General features: G+C 46.4%; 1 protein-coding gene across 1 annotated transcript in view; it reads left to right on the top strand.

Annotated features, from left to right (window-relative positions):
- Positions 1–11,628: 11,628 nt before the first annotated feature.
- The window catches only part of LOC132667821 (solute carrier family 22 member 2), a 32,664-nt gene continuing 19,902 nt past the window's right edge, over positions 11,629–24,390 (top strand). The window contains exons 1-4 of the mRNA XM_078447536.2: positions 11,629–12,331; positions 14,169–14,272; positions 19,300–19,454; positions 21,841–22,009. Coding sequence (XP_078303662.2) covers positions 11,921–12,331; positions 14,169–14,272; positions 19,300–19,454; positions 21,841–22,009 — 839 coding nt within the window. The 5' untranslated portion in view covers positions 11,629–11,920. The remainder of the gene's footprint in view (positions 12,332–14,168; positions 14,273–19,299; positions 19,455–21,840; positions 22,010–24,390) is intronic.

Below are 24,390 nucleotides of genomic sequence, written 5' to 3'. Positions count from 1 at the left end.
ATGGAATCCAGACCTTTAGACTCAACTGGTGATCTTCCTGCTCTCCCACGCTGCCACGTCGGACACGCGCTGTGCGCGAAAAGAGACCGGGAGATAGGCCTTGTCTACCCGGACTGAGACACAACACGATTCTGGGAACGGCGCAGAAGAGGTGGTAATTCAGGGCAAAGGAGTGAGGGCTCTGTGGGGCCTCCAGATGGATGTCCTGACTACGCAGCATCGGCCTGATTTTGGTTCCACCCCCAGACTTCAGGTGGACTGCGAGTGTTCCCGGGTTCTGCGCAAAGCCAGCGCGGAATTCATCGCCGGGTGCGGTGAGTGCATCCCACAGTCTGGAGACGCGGTTCCTCTTACCGGCTGGCAGATTGCAGCGTAAGCAGGTAAGGGTGCTGAGCCCCTGATGACGCCAGCGGCATTCCTGAGCTGTCTCCCGGAGCTGCCGGCCATCTCAGCGAAGGGCAAGGAACAGCTGCTGAGGCCACTGGCACCGGCTGTCGGCGAGGATGTGCCCTGCCAGACAGATCCCCAGCAGCGCCGAGGAAAAGTTGTGAATTTTGTCACTGGCACACTGACATAGATTGGAGTGGAGCTAGAATATCGCTGGTGGTCGTTTCCAGCCGCCGGCCTCTAGAGTCGATGACAACGGGCCTGCAGTGTCAGAGTCCAAGCTAGGCCTGCCGAGTGACCATGAGCAACCTATTAGTGAGGGAGCTTCTCACGCACCAGGGAGGGCTGGTTCACAGAGATACAAATCTCCAAGGATAAAGCAGGACATTCTGGAGCCTGCTTTCATTCGCCCTTTGCTGTCTCCTTTACTGATTTGTCAATATGGTAGTAAGAGGCGAATGACAGGCCCGTAGGGCTTCAAAATATGAATTTAGGTTTCTTTTTCCCCTGGGCATCTGAATGTACTGACGAGAAGAAATGACCTCCAATAAAACTGGGTGTTTTCATGAAGCAAACTCTAACTTTGCATATATTACAACCAATCATCAAACGGACAAAGGCTGTGTAAGGATTTATTTGCTGTTTGGCAAAGATCTTGGTCACCCAGGCACCAGTACCACAGAAAATGATCAGATTATACAGAAAGCCTCGGAGACTGGCTCAAGGCCTTTGTTTTTTTCACAGGTAAAGGAGGCGGGAAGAGATATTTTCTCAAAAAGAAAACGTGACCTTGAAAGGAACATCTCGGTTACGTAGAATCACATCAATGAGCATCATTGAAATTTCACAAAAATCTTGGTTCTTTAGTAAATTGTAGACAACTCAAATGGCTCGCCAAGCCTGCGTTTTTCAGTAGAAGCGACGCTATTTTGAGGGTCTGAACCAGAGCTCTGATACAAACAGGATGCTTGATTAACTAATACTGGCCAACAGCTCTTGTGATTTCTGTGGAAACTGCTTGAGGACAGGCAAAGGAAGACCAGGGTGGCTATCCCCCAGTCTGTTTGCAACTAGCTGCAGAATCTAAGGCTCATCACTTACCCTCTCTTGGTCTCCATTTCTTATCTCAAAATAAAGAATTGGGATTCAGGGTGCCTGGGTGGCTCAGTTGGCTAAGCATCCGACTCTGGCTCAGGTTATGATCTCACGGTTTGTGGGTTCGAGCCCTGCGTCCGACTCTGTGCTGACAGCTCTTTTAACAACAACAACAACAACAACAACAGAATAAAGCTTCTTAGTCATTGGGAATATCTTCCCAATAAAAACATTTACAATGACTGTTGACAATGATTCAAAGTCTTCCAGGATATAATCTATATCCCAGCAGTAAAATTAATCTTTGGGGAAGTTACCTTAATAGTTGTTGGGACGATGTCTGCCAAATAAATGATTCATCAAATAACATCTTTGGTGCCGAAAGAAACAGGAAGCTTGTGAAAATCTAGGCTGTGGGATCTAGGGAGGCAAGACCTTCTGTGTGTGATTGTGGGTGTTGGGCCCACACATAGATTCTAAAATAAAGTAAAGCCAAAAGTGTTTTCCACACCAAATTCCCTTTCACATTCATCTTTGCCAATGGAGACTTTGTTTAGAAGAATACGCGTTTTCTTTGCTGACCTGCACCCTTCCCCTAAAGCCTGAGTCAGATGTCCCCCACCCTGGTATACGTCAGGACACTTGCACCGCTAGACCTCTTGTATTTATTATAAATGTTTCATTGGTCTGTCTGGCTCCCTGGACTCTACTTGCCCTGAGGAAGAAGCCCATGCTTTATTTCTCACTCTCTGCACCTAGCTACAGTAGATATACAGCAGACACATCATAAGTATCGGTTGCCACTGGTCAATATGGTGGAGGTAGCAGATCTCACTGCTCCTTGCTCAGAGAAATGCTGGATAGAAGCATTGTTAGATAGAAAGCCAAGCCCAAAAGCAAGAGAAGGATATCCCTAGAGGCTTGAGTCGCCGAAGGAATTCTAAATCAGAGCAATGGCTCTTGAGTTTCAACATGGGTTGAGCCCATGGGGTGCCATCCACCCCTTGTCACTGGAGATTACTGCCTAAGGAAAAACAGAAGCCAGGGACTTAAGCCCTACTGGTGATGAGCAGCTGAAACTGAGTTCCCAAAATAAAGCTAAAGATGGGAGATAACTCATTCCCAAAAACACAAAAATAAGGGAAACTCAAAAATATTTTCAAATGAGTAGGTTTTAAAAGTTTGAATATGTAAATATATGGATCGTTGAATATGTAACGCAAGAATGCAGAATTACCTTAAAAACAGCAAAGAGGGGCGCCTGGGTGGCTCAGTCGGTTGAGCGTCCGACTGTGGCTCAGGTCATGATCTCACAGTTCATGGGTTCGAGCCCCGCATCAGGCTCTGTGCTGACTGCTTGCTCAGATCCTGGAGCCTGCTTCAGATTCTGTGTCTCCTTCTCTCTCTGTCCCTCCCCTGCTCACGCTTTGCCTCACTCTGTTTCTCAAAAATAAAAATAAAATGTGAAAAAAAATTAAAAAAAAAAAAAAAAACCAGCAAAGAGATTGAAGAGGTACCAAACAGCCATTAAAATCAAATTCTGTACACAAGTTGAACTGTAGGCTAAATACAGCAGAAGAGGAAACTAATCAGTTGAAAATATCTCGGAGAACAAAGCAGACTTTAATACAGAGAAATAAGGAGATGGAAAAAATAGACCAAAAGTTTTTTTTAAACGAATGAAAGAATGAAAAACTCCAAATTATTTATGAAAAGACTCCAGTTGGGAGAATGGAACAGAAATAATGTTTGAAGGGGAGAAAAATGAAATAATATTTGAAGGAAAAAAGGTTAGAGAATCTTCTAGAATAAGGACCCCTACCAGACTTCTCCCCTCACTTTGATAGAGCTGTTTTTCTTCAATCAAATAGGAAAATTGGATTGTTGATTGCACCATTACAATCTCAGAGCCCTAGAGTCTAGGAGAGTCTAGAAGAAAGTTGCTCCGCTCTGAGATCTGTATTTTTCCTGGTGATTTTTTCTGATGAGGTCTGAGAATCACACCCCCAAACGTGATATCACATGTCATTTTCTGTGACCACAACCCATCACATTGTTCTGTCTCCCCAGCCAATGCCAGTTTGGTTTCTTTGCACAGAGCAGCTAAAGCTTATTCTAACAAATGACTAGTTTGTGAGAGACAGAAGACGTAAACACGCAAACAGACTGACTGCAGCAATCAGTCCGGAAAGCCAGATAACCACTTGTAGCAATCAAACTAAAATGGCCAGGACCTGATTAATAATTGACAGCTTTTCCTCATTTTTGTCCCTGTTTCCCATTTATAAGCAGCCAAGAAAAGCCAACTCTGCGCCCCTAAGCAATCCCATGGACGCCCCCCTCCTCGTCAGCTGCCCCCAGCAGCCCCGTGCCCACAGCCTCCGTCAGCACGCATCCAAAGCCATTCCTTTCTTCCCTGAGAAGCTTCCCACCCTGCCTGCCTTTGAGTCTCTGCCGAAACACAAGTGATGGTGCCTGACTCCCTTGTTCCATCAAGCGCCAAATAAACAGCATTTGCTTCTTCTCATTTGGGTGGTTTTTGTTCATTTCCACACTTGTTCATTTTAGCTTTTAGAACAAATTCATTCTTTTCCCTAAAGAATGAATTATGTCACCCATTAATATGAAGAAAAGAGGTAAAATTTTTAAAAACTTTAAATCTCAGTTATATGCTTCACATTGTATTCCTTTTTTGCTTGCTCTGGGTAAATGAAATACAGTTTGCTGGTCCCTTAATTGACTTCCAAACCTATGCAAACTATGACCTTAGGCTCTCTGTTCTCGCTGTTCCTGAATCAAAGAAACTAAAACTCTGAGAGCTGATCTTGAGGGAATCTCAGATATAAACACAACACTTCGGTAACTTCCCATGGTCGCTCGTTTCAGTAGGAAGTCCACAGATCTTCGCTAGACTTCCAGTTGAATTTGTCTTTCTTTAAAAAAAATGAAGAATTTCTAGAGGAAGTGATTATATCAGTGATATGCTGGATAATTTTTCTCTTAATTAGACAGGCCGATAATCCAAGGAAACCAAGAGGACGTGGGTGGCCGTTGATTCAGAAACCATACGCCTCGCACGAACCAACTTGGCTCTGCCTATGCTAAAGTGGAAGTCTGAGAGAAAGAGGGAAATGTTTACATATATTTATGCTGTGATGATAGATCTCTAGCATAATAAGTTTTATGAGTCTATCTGTGCATGACATAACAGACTGGATTTACCACCAGCAAATCTCTAAGTCCTTAAATTATGGCATGTGAAAGGAACCCTAGAGAATCTGGGTCATTCTCTTCTATTTATGGAAGAGGAAATTGAGACTCATTAACTGACTAGCTTAAAGTAACTGGGGGAGATAGCCCATCTAAGACAAAGTACAGATTCTTTTCTAGTCTAGTACATGTTTCATTATACCACACAATGATCACTGGGTTCCTTTTGGCCCCCAAGCTGGGCACTGACTTTTATATCTCTAATTTAGGGGTCAGCAAATCACTTCTATAACTTCAAAATCCAGTAGAATTTGATTTTATTGCCCAAACTGTATAATGAATTATTCTGATATCTGCTTAGAATTTTTTCTCAAATGGCCGTTCGTACTGTGGGCTGCCGAATTGGTATTTACATGATAAATGAGTAGCCAAGTCATCTGGAATTTCTAAGTGATAAGAGTTTCTGTTAAGATTAGGTTCCTGGGGCACCTGGGTGGCTCGTCAGTTAGGCGTTCAACTCTTGATTTTGGCTCAGGTCATGATCTCATGGTTTGTGGGATAGAGCCCCGTGTTGAGCTCAGGGTTTACAGCATGGAACTTGCTTGGGATTCTCTCTCTTCCTCTCTCTCCCTCCCCTGCTCGTGTGCTGTCCCCCTCTCTCTCTCTCAAAATAAATAAATGTTTTTTAAAAATATTAGGTTCCACTGCAAGGTAACACAGATCCAAACTAACAATGATTTAAATAGACATTTGTTACTTTCTCATGAAAAAGCCAAAAGAAATCATCATAGTACCTGCAGGGAGGCTCTATGCCACAAAGCCACCATGGAATTTGTCCCCTTTGGTTTGGGGTCAGGCATCCTCACCTTCAATTTCATGGTCCACGGTGGAGGCAAGAGCATCAGAATGCTGCAGGCAGAGGAAGCAAGAAAGGACAAAGAAGCAGAAAAGACGTGTACCAGTTGTCAGTTGTCTTCTCCCTCCTTCCCTCCCTCCTTCCCTCCTTCCTTCCCTCCTTTCCTCCCTCCTTCCCTCCCTCTTTTCCTTTCTCCTTTCCTCCTTTCTTCCCTCCCTCCTTTTCTGCTTCTTTCCCTCCCTCCTTCCTTCCTTCCCTCCTTCTGTCCTTCCTTCCCTCCTTCCCTCTTTCTGTCCTTCCTTCCTTCCCTCCTTCCCTCCTTCCTCGTGCATCTGTGCCACATCATAAGCAGATGAGAGGTTGTAAACACTGTTATCCTCTGTGCTTTGGATAAATGGTTTTAAGCAACAATAACTTGGTCAAGGAAGAAACTGGTCACTAATCCTAAATTTTAAAAAATAATAAAAGCTGACAATTATGGAAAGGAAAATCTTTAAAAAATTTTTCTTAACGTTTATTCATTTTTGAAAGAGAGAGAGAGAGGGAGGGGCAGAGAGAGGGAGACACAGAATCTGAAGCAGGCTTCAGGCTCCGAGCTGTCAGCACAGAGCCCGACGCGGGGCTCGAACTCACAAACCTGAGGCGAAGTCAGACGCTTCACAACTGAGCCACCCAAGTGCCCCATAGAAATTAAAATCTCAACGATTCTTCTCTTCTCAGTCTCCAATAGTTCTCCAGGTAAGACTTAAAGGGTGTTCCTTCTATGCCACCTGGATTCACTATTTCTCCGAAGACAGGAGTCCAACCAAGTTCACTCTTTCCTGGCTCTTGGAGAGGTTAACCACCCACGACAGTTTAAATGGTCTTTGGATATCAATCAGGTGTTTGCTTTGGCCAACAGAACTGGACGTGCTGAGCTGCCAAATCGAGGAGCTCTGGATGCTGAAGCCCCGATACTCTGCAGTTAATTTTACATAAGAAATAAAATGGTATGTTATTTTTATTTTTTTAAGTTTATTTACTTTGAGAGAGAGAGAACAAGTAGAGTAGGGGCAGAGAGAGGGGAGAGAGACAATCCCAAGCAGGATCTGCACTGTCCAGAGCCCGACCTGGGGCTTGAACTCATGAACCGTGAGATCATGACCTGAACTGAAATGAAGAGTCGGACTCTTAACCGACTGAGCCACCCAGGCCCCCCGGGGTGTCTTGTATTTTAAAGTGCAGAGTCCAGGCCAACAGCTACCAGCTTGGGTGTGGAGGGGGACACATTATGGGAGAGAGAAGGTGCTACCGGAGGGAGGGGACTTGGAACCAGCAACGTGACCCTCAAGCCTCCCCCTCCTGGCAAAGACCTCCTGATCTCACACCCATCTGACTCTGACTTCCATGCTTAAAAGGAATAAGCACAGAGCCATCCTTTCATAGGGAAAAGAGAACCAGTAAACAAAGGAAAAGATGTCGTTATTGAAGGGAGCTCCAAGGGAGCTGCCACGAGCCCTTGGGCCTCCAGCCTCAGCAGGAAGGTAAATACAGTGGGCTGATTAAGCAGTGGCCTCCTCTGCCGTGGCCCCAACCGTGCTTGGAAAGCAACCAGCTGGCTGTGTGGCACACACATACCACCCCACCCGCGCGCTGTGTGGGGTCCTGGATGCAGCCCGTTAAGGGAAGAAAGAAGCCATCTTGCACATCAGGGTTGTCCCCGGGGGTGGGGACAACTGAACGCCTGTCCCGGCGGGATGGGAGGGTCTACTCCTGAAGAGAGGCCAAGGTCAAAGAAAGTCATCCTCCAACATCTAAAGTTCTGTGTAGGAAAGTTTTAACTTAACCTACCTGACCCCAAAAAAGGAGAACAACGTCCAAGTGTGTGGGAGATTTTGGAAGACAAGTTCTGATACAATAGGCGGGAGAGCTTTCCAGCAATCTGTAACATCCAACAACGGACTGTGCTCACCTGACCTAGGAAGCATTTGTGTGTGACTATCTGGGACAGATGTCTACGGGGAATTTAAGCGCGGTGCTATTCTGATGTCGCCTGAGGTCCTTTCCATCCGATGTTCTGGGTCAAGCGGATCTCTTGCCACCACGGCTGGCCACAGGACCCGATGCCTAACCAGCTGGCAGCGATGCACATGGGCAGCAGGGAATTGCAGAAGACCCCGGCAAGTGCAAGACAAGGTGGGGGGACAAGGAGGAGGGGAACAGGGAGAAGAGAGGGATGGAGTGAGGAAGGTCTCGTGAACCAACATGGACCAGTGTGAACCACCCAGGGTAGTCCCGTGTGTTCCTGCACATCAGCTCTCCGATTTGGGTACAGTAGCCAGTTCACGAGTTAGGAGCCTTCCCGGATGACACAGATGCCCTGGGGCAAGGCAGGACCACGGTCTATGTGGCCCCGCCCCTCCTGGCCCCACCTGGCCTCCGGCCATTATCCCTGTGAGTCACGGAGAGAAAACAAAACATGCATCACCGTGAGATAATCTGTCTTCAGTCATCCTTGTCTCGAGTAGACTTCAACTTACCCGAGGGGCAGCACTGACCCAGGGCCACATCTTGCTTTTTCACTGTATCAGACATCTAGTGTTAAAACCATCCTGCACGACACAAGACCAGAGACCCTCCTCTCCCTTGCTGATGGGTCACCTGGCTCTGCCCTGTCGTCCTTCAAAGACCCAATGCCTGGCTTGTTGCCGAGTAGGAGTCTAACTGCCCACCTGAACCAGTCCCTGTCCTCCCGTGGGGAGAGCTGGGAAAGTTAGTGTAGACACAACCAGCCTTCCTCCGTGCCTCCAGAAGTTAGCAGCCTGGGGACAATAATTATTCACATTGCAAAAGAACCTGATAACAGATTGAGAAATAGTGCTGATATTAATTATAATAATCATCAAATTATGTGGATTAAATGATCATTCACCATAGGATCAGATTAGCCCCTTATCATACTTGTGAGTATGTAAGCAACCCCCCAACACCACGGGAAGTGATAAGTACACAAGAGACCAGATTCAAATAGTAAATTCTGAGTTCGCTCTATCTTAGGTCCCGCATCTCCCTCTGTGGTTTCTCTCGTCCAGTGGCTCAGCTGCCTGTGGCTTTGCTGTGGAGTCTGGTCTGTCACCTGCCAAGGGTGGGTGTTACGGCAGCTGTGCTGTGGGCTTTGTGCCTGTGCTCCTAGCCCATGGGAAAGTGTGGACGACAGGCAACCAGTTGCTATAAGTGATCTGAGGTCTTACCTTCTCCTTATCTGATTGTTTACTCTAAGTAATTCATGGTGCATTTCAACATCATTTCTCCTTGGCAAACGACACTCATCTTGCTTCTCACCTGGTGCCCTCTTGTTCCCCGTATGAAGGTCTGGTGTCCTAGTAAGAGGCAGTCAGGACCACCTCTGGGTTCTTGGGACTGGAGTCAAGGTTCACGACCTCGGTCACTTTTTAAGGAGCCCACTCTCACAGCATTTCTGGTGAATGATGGGAGGCAGGGGAAGCGAGGGACACCCTCGCCTCCGGTTCTGACCCATCCTTACTGGCTAGCTGACCCTGAGGAAGTCCCGAAACTGCTCTGATCCTCGGCATGCCCGTCTGTGAAAAAGAAGCATTCACAACCACCACGCAGGGGTGTTGTTCAGATGACAGGAGAGAAGTCGCACGAACACAGCCCCTCGAGGGCTACCTGGAGCAGATCCCGTGCAGACCACGTCCCTTCCATTCCTTCCTCCACTCCGTGCCATCCTCTCGGTCCCAGGCCCTGTAAGTCCACCTCCGGTTTCTGTCATCGGCACCTGGGAGAAGAGGCTGGAGGGGGAGGGCGCGGTGCCAAGACCAAAGCCATGTTTGACTCTGAGGAGAAATCACAGACCACCTGAGTCTCTTCACGTCGGCCTCAGCAGCGGTGCAGGTCTCTGCCGTGTGATGAGTGTCCCCTCAAAGAGGAAGAAGTCCTCATTCTGGTCATCCGGAGAGGAGAACGAGGTCCAGTAGGTAGAGGTTGGACAGGGACAGGCACCAGAATTGCATAAGATGGCACCTTTCCGTAACTAGAAATTTCAGGCAGTGAAGCTGGCAGCCTCCGAGGCTGAGGATCTTGTTGAGGGATCCACACATTTGTCCGAGGCTGGTCTAGGTGACAGCTGGTCCCTGCCAGTTGTTCCCAGCTAGGGAATAATGTCCAAGGTGCTCAGCACACTTGTTCAGATGACTAAATCACCCTGCAGAATTGCAGACAGCAACTCTGAAAGGAAGGCTACATCACATGGCGTTCAGACACTCTTTCAAGACCATTTGGAGAGACAAAAATGATTTGAAGTCAGTAAGATACCGACCAAAACACAGGAAAGAGGAACGAGATGTCCACAGGGCTCATAAAAAAAAGTTTTGACTTATTCCTGGGAATCTAGAGAGAGCAGGCTTTTGCTGGGGCTCAGGGTGCCTGCCTCTATTGGTATTTTTGGCTGGCGGGCTTCTCCAGCACCCAGTCTGGTTTACGTGAAGCGGAAAGAAAACCCGGAAGAAAACTCACCCACCGTGTCTCTGGGCCCGGATGTCCCAAGCCAGTCTGACTTTATTTCCACTGTTCGGTCTCTTAGAATTGTTTTATAAATAGTATCCAGGGGCCTTAGTTGTACTGAGTGGGAAGAAAAAGTAAAGTACATCTACTCCATATTTCCTGGAAGCAAAAGTTGAAAGTATATTTTTCTTGTTCGACACTGTCTCATCTTTTTGCTGGTTGGCATTACTTATCTGACCTTGATTTTATGAATGACTTTTCATTTGTATTTGAAAACTCTCTCCATCTCAGGAGCTCCTGAGGCATGAACTGGAACGTGTCTCAGATTCGTGGGCCCACAGCCTCGTCTCTCATAAATGCTTCCCAGCACCCACGGTGGCTGCAGAATGAGCCACAGCTTTCCAGGAGGTGAGATCCCCGTTCGCCACCGCCTACCTCTGGCCTCGGATAGTCACGATGCAACCACAAATGTAATCCATTTCTCGTTGGGTTTTTTTGGTTTTGTTTTGTTTTCTATTGACTAGTCAGTGGGGATAATTGCGATGGGCTTTGTCATTATAACTTTAGTGCCAGAAATTCTCCCCCAAACTCTTGGTCCCGCAGGGTCTGAACCCACTCACGCGGCCAATGGCAAACTGAGGAGGACAGCGGTAGGGACCCGCCCGGCCTGATGCACCCCTGCACCAAGCAGAGCACCCCTGTGAGCCAACACAGGTGCAGCAGAGGCTGATAGGGTCCCCACAGGCATCTGCTTCTTGCTTTTTCAAGAAAACAAGACGCTCAAAACTGCAGGAGGGAGGAGGATCCTCATGAGCCACTACTTTTAGGACCATTATCATGCCCACTGACTAGTCAACAGAAGAAAAGGAAGAAAGAAAGCGAGATTAAATTTCTGGTGTTTTCATATGCAGATGTATCAACAGGCCACCTTCTCCATGGGGCAGCTTCCCGCTGTAGGAAGGATCCTTTTGCACACCAGGAAAGACGGACTGACTGTTTGTCTGGTGTTTGGATGCGCCCAACACCAACCTAAAGAGGCATCCTTGACCGCGGGCAGAAATCTCTCGGACGAAAGAAGAAAAATAAAAACATTCCTGCCTGCCTGCATTTACACGTGACCCGTATGTGTGGTGAACATTTTATTCTTTCCCCACAAACGGGTCAAGGGAAGGACACTTCAGGGTTGAAACACAAGAATGTCAGGTTGGCATTCTTTGAAAAGCAGAATTATAAAATCTAGGTGGGGGGGGGGGGAATTAAAACAAGCGTGTATCCCCAGTGCGCTCGTTGTTGTTTGTAGACTGAGGCCGGTGGCAGAAACTGCAAACCGCTCTGAATCCAGACAAGAGCTCTGACCCAAGACCATGATTCACATCCCACTGGCGAGCAAAGCCAAATGCGTGTGCGTTCTCTGTAGCACCTTAGAGAGGAGGTTGGCTGCGTGGGTGAGATACGAATATATTAATTTCCCGGACGCTTAGCCTACAGGGGAAAGATTAACAGGCCCGTGATAGGTGAACGCTCTCCGATTTCTCCCTGGGTGATACAGAGGAGGGCTTGTTTGTGGGGGTGGGGTGAGGTAAGGCAAGCTCTTGGGGAGTGATCTTACCACACACACAACATCTGGCCCTGTTTCTTGCTCAGGGCACCTCGGGAGAGCGGCAGGACACATGTCCGCTGGAGGAGGGCACAGTTGGAAATTAGCCTGACCAAGTAAAGGTCTGGATCAAAGGTTGGTCTCATTCGAAAGTAAACTCCCTCCAACCCTCTGACTTTTGGATAAGAGCTGAACTGAGCCGGCCACGGCCTCACTCGGGGCCACTCGCACCAGCCCGGGGAAGAGCATCAGGACTCCTGCCTCCGATAATAATGCCAACTGTGGATGACATCCTAGAGCACATAGGGGAATTTAACTTCTTCCAGAAGCAGACGTTCTTTCTCTTAGCTCTGCTCTCGGCCGCGTTCACCCCCATCTATGTGGGCATCGTCTTCCTGGCCTTCACCCCGGATCACCGCTGCCTGAGCCCCGGGGTGGCCGAGCTGAGCCGGAGATGCGGCTGGAGCCTGGCAGAGGAGCTGAACTACACAGCGCCGGGCCCGGGGGCCGCGGGCGAGGCGTCCCCTCACCAGTGCCGCCGCTACGAGGTGGACTGGAACCAGAGCGCCCTCAGCTGCGCGGACCCCCTGGCCGGCCTGGCGGCCAACAGGAGCCACCTGCCGCTGGGCCCCTGTCGGCACGGCTGGGTGTACGAAACGCCCGGCTCGTCCATCGTGACCGAGGTGGGTGAGTGCAGGACCCAGGGCAGGCGAGAGCCGATACACTGGCTTTTCTTAAGGGAGAAGCCAGTAAGGCCTGGTTCTTACGCTGTCTGGACGTGATTTGGGGGCTCAAAGGATCTTATAAAATCCTCATTTCCGGCAAGAACATGGAGCCTCTTATTTGTCTGGAGGATGAGTGAATTAGTTAAAACTTCGTCAAATTCTGGCAATAATGATTCCAGTTTATGTAAGTTTCAGGGGTAAGAAACAAGGAAAAGCATAGCCGAATTCTTGGACATAATTCCAGGAAAAGGAAAATTTTTAAGCCTTTTTCTGGAGCCTGAAAGTTCATGGAACTCACCTGAACGGTGCCTTACCATGATACGATACAATTTTCTCTTGATAGCTACTTTTTTCTCTTGGATTTGCTCAAAATGTTTGCATAAAAACCATCTGGGGTTGATGTTTCTGCTATGGCGCTATTGTTTTATTAAAAACTACAGTCAACATTAATATCTAATTGTGAAGCCTCCTTTTAATAAATACAGAGAAAACAAAAAAAAAAAAATGGGGACCTGCTTTTATTGGAGGCAAACCAAAATGGGAGAGTGCATTTATTCTGAAAATACAGAGAAAGCCAGCTGCCTGGCTTAATTTAAAATGACTGCTTGGGTAACGTGAAGACATTTTGTATAAACAGACATTTAGGTACTGGAGCTTTTCTTTTTTTTTTTTTTTATTAAAAAAATTTTCTTTAATGTTTATTTGCTTTTGGGAGAGAGAGAGAGACAGAGACAGAGGCATGCACAGGGGAGGGGCAGAGAGAGGGAGACACAGAATCCGAAGCAGGCTCCAGGCTCTGAGCTGTCAGCACAGAGCCCGACGCGGGGCTCGAACTCACAGACCAAGAGATCATGACCTGAGCTGAAGTCAGAGGCCCAACAGACTGAGGCACCCAGGCTCCCCAGTATAGGAGCTTTTCTTAAATGGTCTGATGCTTACATGAAACCGTAGATAGAGATCACAGATATAACATCATACAATTTCAAGAGGCTTTACAACGTTGCTAATCTCATCCCTTCATACAGAGATGAGAAAACTGAGGCCCAGAACAGAGAAACATTTTGCCCAAGGCCACAGAGTTAACAGTTCACTCTAGAAACCAAATTTCCACCTGTTCCTTCAACATTGCCTCTTGTTCCAAATGAGAGCGAATGTAGCAGGCTGTGAAAACATTCCAGATTCCCTTACTATTTTTTTAAATGTGTATTTATCTATTTTTGTGAGAGAGAGGGAGAGAGCATGAGCAGGGGCAGGGGAGAGAGAATCCCAAGCAGGCTCCATACTGTCAGAAGGAGCCCGATGCGGGGCTCGATCTCACGAACCGCGAGATCATGGCCTGAGCTGAAATCAAGAGTCGGAAGCTTAACCGACTCAGACACCCCCCGACCCCGATTCCCCTACTGTTAAAGAGACAGCAAAGAGACGCTGAATACCCCAGCTCCAGCTCCCTCGGGCCAGCGTTGGCATCCAGCTTACGCACCCATTTGCTCTTGCGTATCAACATTAGAAAGGGAAAATGGAGCACTTACCTGATTTCAGCTGATTTCGCCAACAACAGATTTTGGCTTAATGACATGCTTCTAGGTGGAAGGCTAAATAGATCGTGGGACAAATCTCTTGGTTGTATAAGGAAAATTCACATAAGCAAAAAAAAACAAAAAAAACCAGTTGGTTTATGGCCATTCATCCACATCAGCTCAAGGCAAGGAATATTCGAGGAGTTCCCTGGGCTGAGCTGTGTCTAACAGGATTTTGTTTTCTCTCCTGACCCGGGAAACCTCTCGCCCCTCGGCAGTTTAACCTAGTGTGTGCCAGTTCCTGGATGCTGGACCTGTTTCAGTCGGCTGTGAATGTAGGATTTTTTATCGGTTCTGTGGGTATCGGCTACATAGCAGACAGGTGGGTGTCACACAAATGTGGTGGAATTTAAATAGCCCCGCAGGTCCGGAAAACACTCGGATTCACCTGCCCCTGCTTGAATAGCATCCTTTCCCAAAGCACACAGACCACAGTTTCCCGGCCTCATGGCAACCGTCTTGACAATTTGAGATGTCTTCCACTGCTTTGATAACCATGACCGACGTGTCTGTTTTCTAATTCCCCGGGGTCACAGAGGAATGTTCTATATTGGGCAGCAGTTTTTCCGCGTGGACTATCCAGAAGCCTAGGGTTAGAAGGGAGAGTAATAAATGATTTGATCCCTTTTGTGATTCCCAGTTCATTGGCCTCATCACTAGGTCCCCATTCATGAGCCATCAGGGCTCCTAAGCTCTCCCTCCTCTGCCTGCCTCTCATAGACCCAAAGCCAGTGTAGACCTGCCCTGCAGCTGTCCTTGCCTAGCCCACTGGGTCACAGAATTCCTGATAGGGATCCTGGGGACAGATGTAATTGTAGGTCCGGAACCTAGGTTATCATCTGGTAGAAGGGACACAGGGGCCGTCTACCCTGACAGAGGTAAATATCCACTATCCAATGTCAGTGTTCCCGGAGAGAGACGAGGAAAGACCTGTGTGTGTGGAGCATACAGCAAATGGTCCTCTGAGGAGGTCCGGTTCGGGGAGCTAGTTTTCAGTGAGTCGCACTAATCCAGCTCTGCCTGTATCTTTTCTATGTCCATCACTTTGCACTCCCAGATTTACTGTGCTGAAAGTGCCTTTTAACATGCATTTTTACTCGGTTGATGGCCAATTAGATATTTTTCAGAGTCCTCAAAAGAGAAAGGACCAGAAAAATTTGCTTTATACTTGATACTTGAGCACTCGAAATACCAACTATTTATTGGGTGTTTTCCATGTGCCAGGCACTGTGCTCCAGTGTTTGAACAGTATCATTCTCGCGAATAACCAGAGCCAGTGCTATGCAACTGTATAATAAAGACATAGAATCTAGGTAAACACGCTTTATGCGTATTGCTTTCCCCAACTAGATCTGTGCTAGAGATAAACCCAAACCTGTATTATATTAAATGTAAACAGAATATTTTCTTTGATGATGCTATATGGTCAGGCTGGATGGAAACTTGCAAATGAGTTAAAGATTGGTAACAATAGTTAATCCATCCCCTCCCAGGGGTATCTGCGCGTTCAGAGCCCGGGCCCACCGTGGCGGCGGGAGGGAGAGGGGATGGCAGTCGAGGCCTCTGAGCCACAGGGCAGTCCATCCATCGCTCCACTTCAGCAACTGTCTGCTCCGCCCTCCTTCAAAGGTTCTTCCTGGGACTTTGTGTGGGAGGCTTGTGAGGTAAAAAGGAAGGTCATTTGCTTTTATTTTCATTGCCCCACAACCAATAGGTCGATGGTTTGGAGATGAGCCCTTAAGTCAGGAGAGCTGCAGGCAAGGGACGGTCTAGAGTGTGTGGCTGTCCGGCCCCCTGCCTCCTTGCCCCCTCTCCACTCCCTCCCTCCCATAAGGTGGGGATACTAACACTCAGCTGCCAGGACAGAAGTGAGCAAATAGGTGACTGAGCCTCTCGGCTGGTTAAAGAAATGAGTTAATTATTCTCATCCCACTCACAGAGAAGGAGACAGGTTATAATTCCCCACCCTGACAGTGCATTCCTGATTTATAATCCTGAGTCAATTATCCACCTTCTTGGATGACCTCATCTCATTATTTTGCTCCTATTGTTGAAATCTTCTATGTAAAGTTGATTACTCATTATTCTTCCCCAAAAAGCTATATACAAATCTTCATTTCTTTTCCTTTTTTTTTCTTGAAAGAGAGAGAGAGAGAGAGAGAGAGTACAAGCTGGGGAGGGCAAGAGGGAGAGAGAGGGAGAGGATCTGAAGGAGGCTCCATGCTCAGTGAAGAACCCAACGACGCGGGGCTCAGTCTCATGACCCTGAGATCATGACCTGAGCTGAAATCAAGAGTCAGACACCCAATCGACTGAGCCGCTGGGCGCCCCCATTTATGTTTCTTAAATTGTCTGAATTTCTGTTGTTTATTGCCTCTTCTGTTCTACTTGCATATGCGGGTGAGAGTCACAACAGCCATTGGATTAAAAAGAAAAAGCAAGTTATCTTTTGCATAATTAATGCTTTTTTCTGAACAATACTCAGATTTTATACAATGGTACAAAATCTCATGGAAAATCATTTCGTGCTATGGATTAAACTAACATTACTAAAATCGATTGCCTTCTGTGATGCTTTTTAAAGATATGAACCAACAGCTGATGAGGGTATCTTTTAGAAGAAAACCAGGAGGGTATGATGAAAAGGTTACAAATAAGAATACTGAGTTTTACACCATGTCAACTTTCTGGAAGTCAGCTTTGCTGATGGAAGGGAGGAAGGAAGGAAGGGTGTGTGTTAGAGAATTTGAAAACAAGCCCTTAATAATATGTCTAACTTATGTCATCATTCAAACCTCCTAAAGAACATTTTTTAGTATCACCTGATGCAAGAAAAAAAAAAAAAAAAAAGAGTAATCTCTCACCAATTCCAGATTTTTTACTCTACTGATGGGTAATTGTAAGTTCTGTATTTAGTGGCATGCCTGTAAATGTTTAATGACTGGCTTTCTGAGGGATAGAGGCCTGGTGTGTAGAATTTGCTGATTTCCCTGGTGTAAGTACTCCCACAGTGGTCCATTTCAAGCCACCAGAGTGAGGCCACTGGACACAGGGTTGGCCGGAAATAGGCACCATCGTATGGTATTTCCACTGTACAGATACAGCAGACGGAGGTAAATAATCTCATGAGCACAGATAATGGCCGAACACAGTAGAGTAATTAGGAAGCAATGTTTTGCATACTTATTACACTTGTTTTTAATCTAATTTCCTTAATTTTAAGTGTAGGATTTAATTTCTAACAGTGGCTGTGTTTAACAATTAGCTTGCAAATTTTCTGAGATCCTAATGACCAACTAACAAGAGCCAGCCCCCATTCCTCTATATTTCGTGATGGAACTAGATCAGAGCAGAATCGGAGTCTCAACGGGTCATAGTCAAACTCACCCAGCTATGTGAAATCTTCCAAAACAAGTCCTCCGCTACCGACCATGTGCCAGGCACTGTACTGGGCACACTGATGTGTTATAGATCATTTAGACTCATCACAGCCTTTTAAACATGATTTTGTTATTCCCAGTTTGCAGATGAGGAACCTGAGGCTCGGCGTCGTGACTTTATTTGGCACGTGTCCCCCGCTGAAGTTTTTCTGCATCACAGATTTGATTTTCTGAAGGTTTTCATGCTCTCAGTTTCCAATGGCAAATATTCTCTCTTATCAGCCACAGGATTTTGTCCATCTACAGGAGCGTGACTAGTATGGGAGGCCCAGGTCAACTTTGGAAGCTAAAGAGCTATCACCTGAACAAATGTTTAAAGACTCTTTCAGGGTAAAGGAAGGGGTGTGGGTAGGAGGACACGGGAGATGAAAGGCTAAAACATTTTGTCAAGATGGGATTTTGGAAGACTTTGAATAAAAGGCCAAAGAGGCAGATATTTACGGTGGGGAACCATTGGCTGAGAATTAAGAAATCAATGGTCCAAACCTTAAGAAGTTTAGCAGTTTAGGGGCACCTGGGTGGCTCATTCGGTTAAGCGTCCAACTCTTGATTTCAGCTCAGGTCATGATCTCACTGTTTGTGACACTGAGCCCCACGTCGGGCTCTGCGCTGGCAGCATGGAGCCTGCTCGGGATTTTCCCTCACCCTCTCTCCTTCTCTGCCCGTCCCCAGCTCATGCATGATCGTGCTCTGTCACTCTCAAAATAAATAAGTAACCATACAAAAAAAAAAGAAAGAAGTTCAGCGGTTTACATTTATTACTCATGAGAATGCTTGATCTTTCAATTTCCGATTTAAAACATTAACATTCCCCGATAATTGTTAAGGATGTTGTGGATTATTTTCAAACGGTCAGCTGGTATTGAAATGGTCTCTAGGATGTAGCAGCCTAGGAGCAGAGTAACTATTAAAAAATATTCAGCCACCATCAAATGTGCAAGGGAATGACATAAAACAGTCCGTGACTTGAGTTTGCAGTAGATAAGCAAAGACTGACTAAAACATTGCCTTCTCTGAAGAATCTTTAAAATACCCATTAACGGCCAACTAGGACGACTCTTAGAACAAAACAAGGCGAACGCGATGACAACATGAATTAACAGTGCTCTGCCCCAAAGTCAACTCTCAGACAGCCTGCTTGACACACAGAAGGAAAGACATGGGGGGAAAGGAAGCCGGTGTCTCTAGCTCTTTCCGCGTAATATCTCACTTAACCCTCTTGTCGACTGGGTAGGACAGGTCTTTTCCAGCTGAGGAAACAGAAAGGTTGACTAACACAGACATCGGAGTAATTGGTAAGGCCAAGATTCAACCAGGTTTCTAAGTTTTCCCCTCCTCTGTGTCCTGGGACCCTCTCCAGGTCCCTAAGCTGATGAAAACCCAAGGCTCTCAGATAGAATGTCAAGAAGCTAACCTGGGGTACTCCATGACAAAGGCCCTCCACCCCCGCAGCTGACACCAGAGACCATTTCCGGGGAGACATGCAAATACCACAAAGTCCAAAGGCAGTATTGAAATTTTTGTTTTTCCGAAAGAAAAACTCTCTGGGGTGGGCAGTTGATGGAGACTGTTGGTGCAGAGACCCCAGCTTATAGGATGAAGGAAGACCCAGATGGGCCCCTGGGTGGCCTGGAAGAGTCACCCCCTGCCTGAAGACCCTCCACAGTGTGAGACTGAGAAGGTTCTGGGGCCCTGGGGTGAATGAGGCATAGAATTTTCACAGAGTGCCCTGGGGAAAAGTACTAAAGTGAACTGACCTGAAGTCAGGGATTCTCCCTAGGTGGGCATCAATCCGCGTCTCCTGAGTTTGCCTAATTCAGAGCCAACCTCCTCTTGAGACTTCCATAACTTCTGTGCATTTTCTACAGCCTTCATGAATCTAATCTAATTCTATTGTCTCTCCTTGCAGGTTTGGCCGTAAGCTCTGCCTACTGGTTACGATCCTCATAAATGCTGCATCAGGACTCCTGCTGGCCGTTTCCCCAAACTATACCTGGGTGTTAATTTTCCGTTTGATCCAGGGGCTGGTCAGCAAGGCAGGCTGGCTTATAGGCTACATCCTGAGTAAGAATGTTTGTGGCTGCTGCCTGGAGAATTAAGTGACATTGTGCCAAAATCCATAGGAGAAGGGAAGGGCTGGGCCCCAAAACGGACCCAGCTTCAAGAAAATGTTTAGAGATTTTTTTTTCTCTATCAAAAGTATTTCTAAAATCTTTTCAGCGCTCAGTCTACATTCTTTCTATAAAGAAAACAATGAAGGCAGAAATGAGGGTAAACATACCATCCAGATTCTAATATAACTTTTTAGGAAAAAGCTTTCTATACCCGGGGGTGTTACATACAGAGAAAAATCTAGCCCTCCAGGTCTATACATAAAGAAAATTCAATGGTGAGACATACGTCAGCTTTATGAGGGACTTCACTGCTTTGCATAAATGGATTCTTGCAAACCACTGTTCTCCTCAATTTATAGACAAGAAAACGGAGAATATAAGCCCCGTGGGCAATCTAGATTCGACAGCCGTTTGTCTGACCAGGAATATCACTTCATCCCACACACTGGTAGCCAGTTATGCTTAAACTCCACGGACTCCGGGAGAATACTTGAATCCCAATAAATAGCATAACGCCTTTAAAGTCATAGTGAGAAAAATTAGCACCATAATTAGATCTGGGGGATTAACGCCATCATTACTTGCCCCTGGCTACATTCAAAGAGCATCCATACAAAGGGAAATGGGCGCTTTGAAATCTAAACCATCACCATCATAAAACTCTCATTACCCATGGGAACTAGAATATGAAGAGCTGGAGTATGTGTGCTTAGAATTTCACCTGGTAAAGTTAATTTGGGGAACTCTGTGAGATGCAGAAGGCTACTGTCTTGGTAGGCACCTCCCTAACGTATTCCCAGGCAACAAAAGAATTAATGTACAATTATTCAACCAGTAATTGGTTTTTAGAGCACATGATATGTAGAAATATGTGTAATTTCATTGTATAAATTTAAATTTCAGCCTTCTGCCCATTAATCTCTTCTCCAGTCCCTCTGAATGTCCTTGAGGTGCACCTTGCTGCTTGACCTCTTCCCTCCCCACCACCCTCAGACCTCTCCGTGGCCGCAACCACTTTGAAAGACAGATATTTCTATTTATTGAGCACTTACAGACTTTTGTTTAACTCCGTTATAAATACTTTTTGATAATTCGCAGTAATTTCTAGAAACATTTTGGGGGCGCATTTATATTTGGTTTATAAATAGTTGACGTCTTGAACACGATTACTAAACATTTAGAGCAAAAGGTCTGTGGCTCGTGGAATATCTGGAATTGAAGTTCTAGAGTGTTTGCGAGAACGAAATGACTATCCCCTAAGTCCATGTCCTGCAGACTTCATACAGCTGTCAGGGTGGAGCCATGGAATGGGGTAAAGCTGATTCGTATGCCACATGCAGAGCTACGCTGCCAACCTGGCTCTTGGAAAATAAAGAGCCGTGATTTGTGGAGTTGTCTGATATCTAAGTTGTAAATACTCCCACCATGACTGAGGTTAATGGGTTTAATGACCAAGTTGCAAAATCCCTGAAAATTTATAAAGCAGTTCGTGCAAGCCAATGCTAGCAGACTCCAATCAGTTGGGAAACCCACTGCTAGATTTCCAAGACATTTACATGCATTATTAGGATTGGCAAGAAAATACTTAACTCATCTAAGAGATGTTCATTTACATAAGAATCCTTTACAATCTCAATTCAGTGCTTGATCCATTTATTCACATCGTAAATTACCCCTGCCTTACTATTCTAGATCAAACTTTTGCAATTAGAAACAACTGGGTTACATAAAAAAAAAAAAAAAAAAGCAATCACATGGGGCACCTGGGTGGCTCGGTCAGTTAAGCATCTGACTTCGGCTCAGGCCATGATCTCGGGGTTTGTGAGTTCCAGCCCCGCATCAGGCTCTGTGCTGATGGCTCAGAGCCTGGAGCCTGCTTCGGATTCTGTGTCCCTCTCTCTCTCTGCCCCTCCCCAGCTCATGTTCTGTCTCTCTCTTAAAAATAAATAAACTTTGAAAAAAAATGTTAAAAAAAAAAAAGCAAACACAACTTAAAAAAATAAAAACTTTGGATTGCTTCAAAAAAACATTTTTTTTGCATGTATCTGAAATCCAGTCACATTTTCCCTGGAAATTATTCTATCGATCAAACATTTTGCTCACACTGGCAGGCCTTTCCCCCCCACCCAATGTGGAATTACAACATCTTATATTAATACAACAGCAAAATTATAACAAAATCAGTCCCAAAGAACACTTAAAATTATTCAGAAAGTTGTATACAACATTCTAGAACTTGGACTCTTTTTTGAGGCTGGCACTCTAGTTTCCCCGAAGTTGGATGGCCAACTCCCTGTCCTACTGACTTGCGTTGACCGTTTGGATTCTCTCTGCAGTTACGGAGTTTGTCGGGCTGAGCTATCGGAGAACAGTGGGCATCGTTTACCAAATGGCCTTCACCGTTGGGCTCCTGGCGCTGGTGGGGGTGGCATACGTGCTTCCTCACTGGAGGTGGCTCCAGCTCACTGTTTCCCTGCCCAACGTCTTCTTCTTGCTCTATTACTGGTAAGTCCATTTGGAACAAAAAAGGAAATAACTTGAACTATTTTGTTTTCCTGAAAAGGCTACCTCTCCTTAATGCACACCATCCTTCTGTATTCCAAGCTGTATTCCAAGGTGTATACTAAATTCTGAATTCACTCTTTTCCTTCATGGAAAGCCCAGGTCAGTGTTTCAGGGATAAAAACAAAACAAAACAAAACAAAACAAAAACAACAACAAAAAAACCCCCATGAACTTCAACGTGTCTTGCCCTCTGGAAATCAAATGTCCTTTTGCTTCGGGCTTAAGAGTTTTATAACTCACATCTTTTTACATTATTAATGTGGTGTTTAAATTAACTTTTAGTGGCTGTAATGCCCTTGGCAGAGGTTGACAATATTACTACTCTCATTCCATCCCTGCTCAGAGGAGACTTTAGCGTACAAGTGTTACCACTTAACCACATCCCTGCCCAAGGCACATATCTCTAATCAATCCAGCAGTCTTTATCCCAGATCAGGCAGACCATGTCAGTCAGAGTCGCCAGGACATGTGAAACTTGTTTGTCACACCTGCCGGGGAAACTGTGGAAACAGCAGAAACTATCAGAAATTCCTAATGCGAGTTTACCTGAAATCAAACAAGAGGGATGCTAGGTTATCGTGCAAATCCTTCTCTCAAGCAACAAACCACTTTCTGGACATTGTCACCTCTTCCTCCCAGAGTCATCCTGTCTAAGAATTAAGCATCTCAACCCTTTCCAGAAAGCCTGGCTCTCCTGCAAAATCCGATCAAACTCTGAGAGGGACCCTTACCTCCCTCCCATATCCATTCTATCTCCTTTATATCTCTGAAGCCACCCGCACGATAGACTCACCCTGGTTTCTTTGACATTCGCTCTTCCATATCCTCCAATGCATGTTTCACACTCCATTTCTAAAATTAGTTCCACCGTGTTCCCTTCCTGCCTAAAAATCTTTCAACGGTTTTGTTTTCCTGATGCTTTAGCATCACAGAAAAGGTGCACCTCTCATCCAAGTTCTGATCACCTCTGATGTGTTGCTTCTTGCCATTTTTACTCAATAGAATCAAATTTAATTTACCTCCAATTCTACGACCTCCGTGATGGGACTACATCATCGAAAATCAGTGGAGATGTAGAGTAGAAAACAGATGTTTAGGGGGAAGAGTGGAGGCAAAGAGGTTAGGTAAGGGACTATCGTCATAATCCTTGCAAGAGAGACAGAGCCTGAGTTAAGACAAGTGGTGGCCTATGAAGAGGAGAAAACTGTAAATCAGTTTCATCAGTGAGCAGGGACAGAGCCTGGTGGAGACCAAATGGGAAGGTTTAGAGAGAGGAGGTGCCTCGTGGGTGGAGTGGAGGCTTCTGTGTCTGCACGTGCTGAGATAAGGAGCACAAGAGGAGGGGTGGGTTTGAAAGGAGGGATAATGAGGGTGAGCTTTGGACATGCCGAATCTGAGATCCATCTGGAAAGGACATCAACGTGTACACGGCCAGGGGTGGTTGAACCTGAGGACCAGAAATTCAAGAAAAATCCCCCTGTTGGTGGGTAGGGGATAGAGGCACTTCCTCAGAGGAAAGGAGCAGAGCCCGGAGAGGAAGCGAATGGGGCAGAACACAAAAAAAATATACTAAATTCTGAAAGCCTAGCTGAGGACAAGGAGTCAGGACAGAAGACAGAGGCGGTGCCATGGCTAGAAGGGGTGGGGGGCGGGCTACAGGGGCGGAGGGGATGCGATGGTCACCAGAGGAGGGACTCCATGCAGGCTGACCAAGGCCAGTGGGGGGCCCTGTCCCCTGCCCAGTGGCATTTCTCTCATGTCTCTGTAACCTTCACGTTTCACTGCTTGCTGGGATCAGCTGTTCACCTGACACGGTGAGACTGGCATGTGTGTCCCGGTAGCTGTCAGCTCTTAGAGGTGAGGTGACATTAGAAGCCCTCTGGCACAGCTTCCTGTCCAGGGCTGGAGCCCCAGAGCAATGCCCCCAGAGGATCATTATTCAGCCTCTGCTTGAAAACTGTTCTCGCTCTTACTCTGTCATCAAGCAAGAGACTTCACTGCAGAACCCAAAGCTCGTCTTCAAGAGACTTCTCATTGACCCGGAATTTACCTTCCCGGCATGTTTACCCAGGGTTCCTAATTCTGCACCGAGAGCTTCAAAAAATTAATTTCTATTCTACCGGGCAGCTCTGTACCTATCTGGATGTGCCTCCGAGGATCCATCCAGACTTTCCACTGGGAGGCTAGCCATTTCTGGTTCCTGTCTTCTCTGACGTGGCTCCCAGGTCCTCCTTGACCCTTCAGCTCGCTTGACACCTGGCTCGGCTGACTCCGCTTCTTGGGGTGTGAGCGACTGGGCTGAACCTGTGCGTCAAATGCGA

The sequence above is a fragment of the Panthera onca genome, chromosome B2, assembly GCF_046562875.1.
Source record: "Panthera onca isolate mPanOnc1 chromosome B2, mPanOnc1 haplotype 2, whole genome shotgun sequence".
Lineage (NCBI taxonomy): Eukaryota > Metazoa > Chordata > Mammalia > Carnivora > Felidae > Panthera > Panthera onca.
Note: the sequence above shows the minus strand (reverse complement) of the source record. Positions and strands in the feature narration are given on the sequence as shown.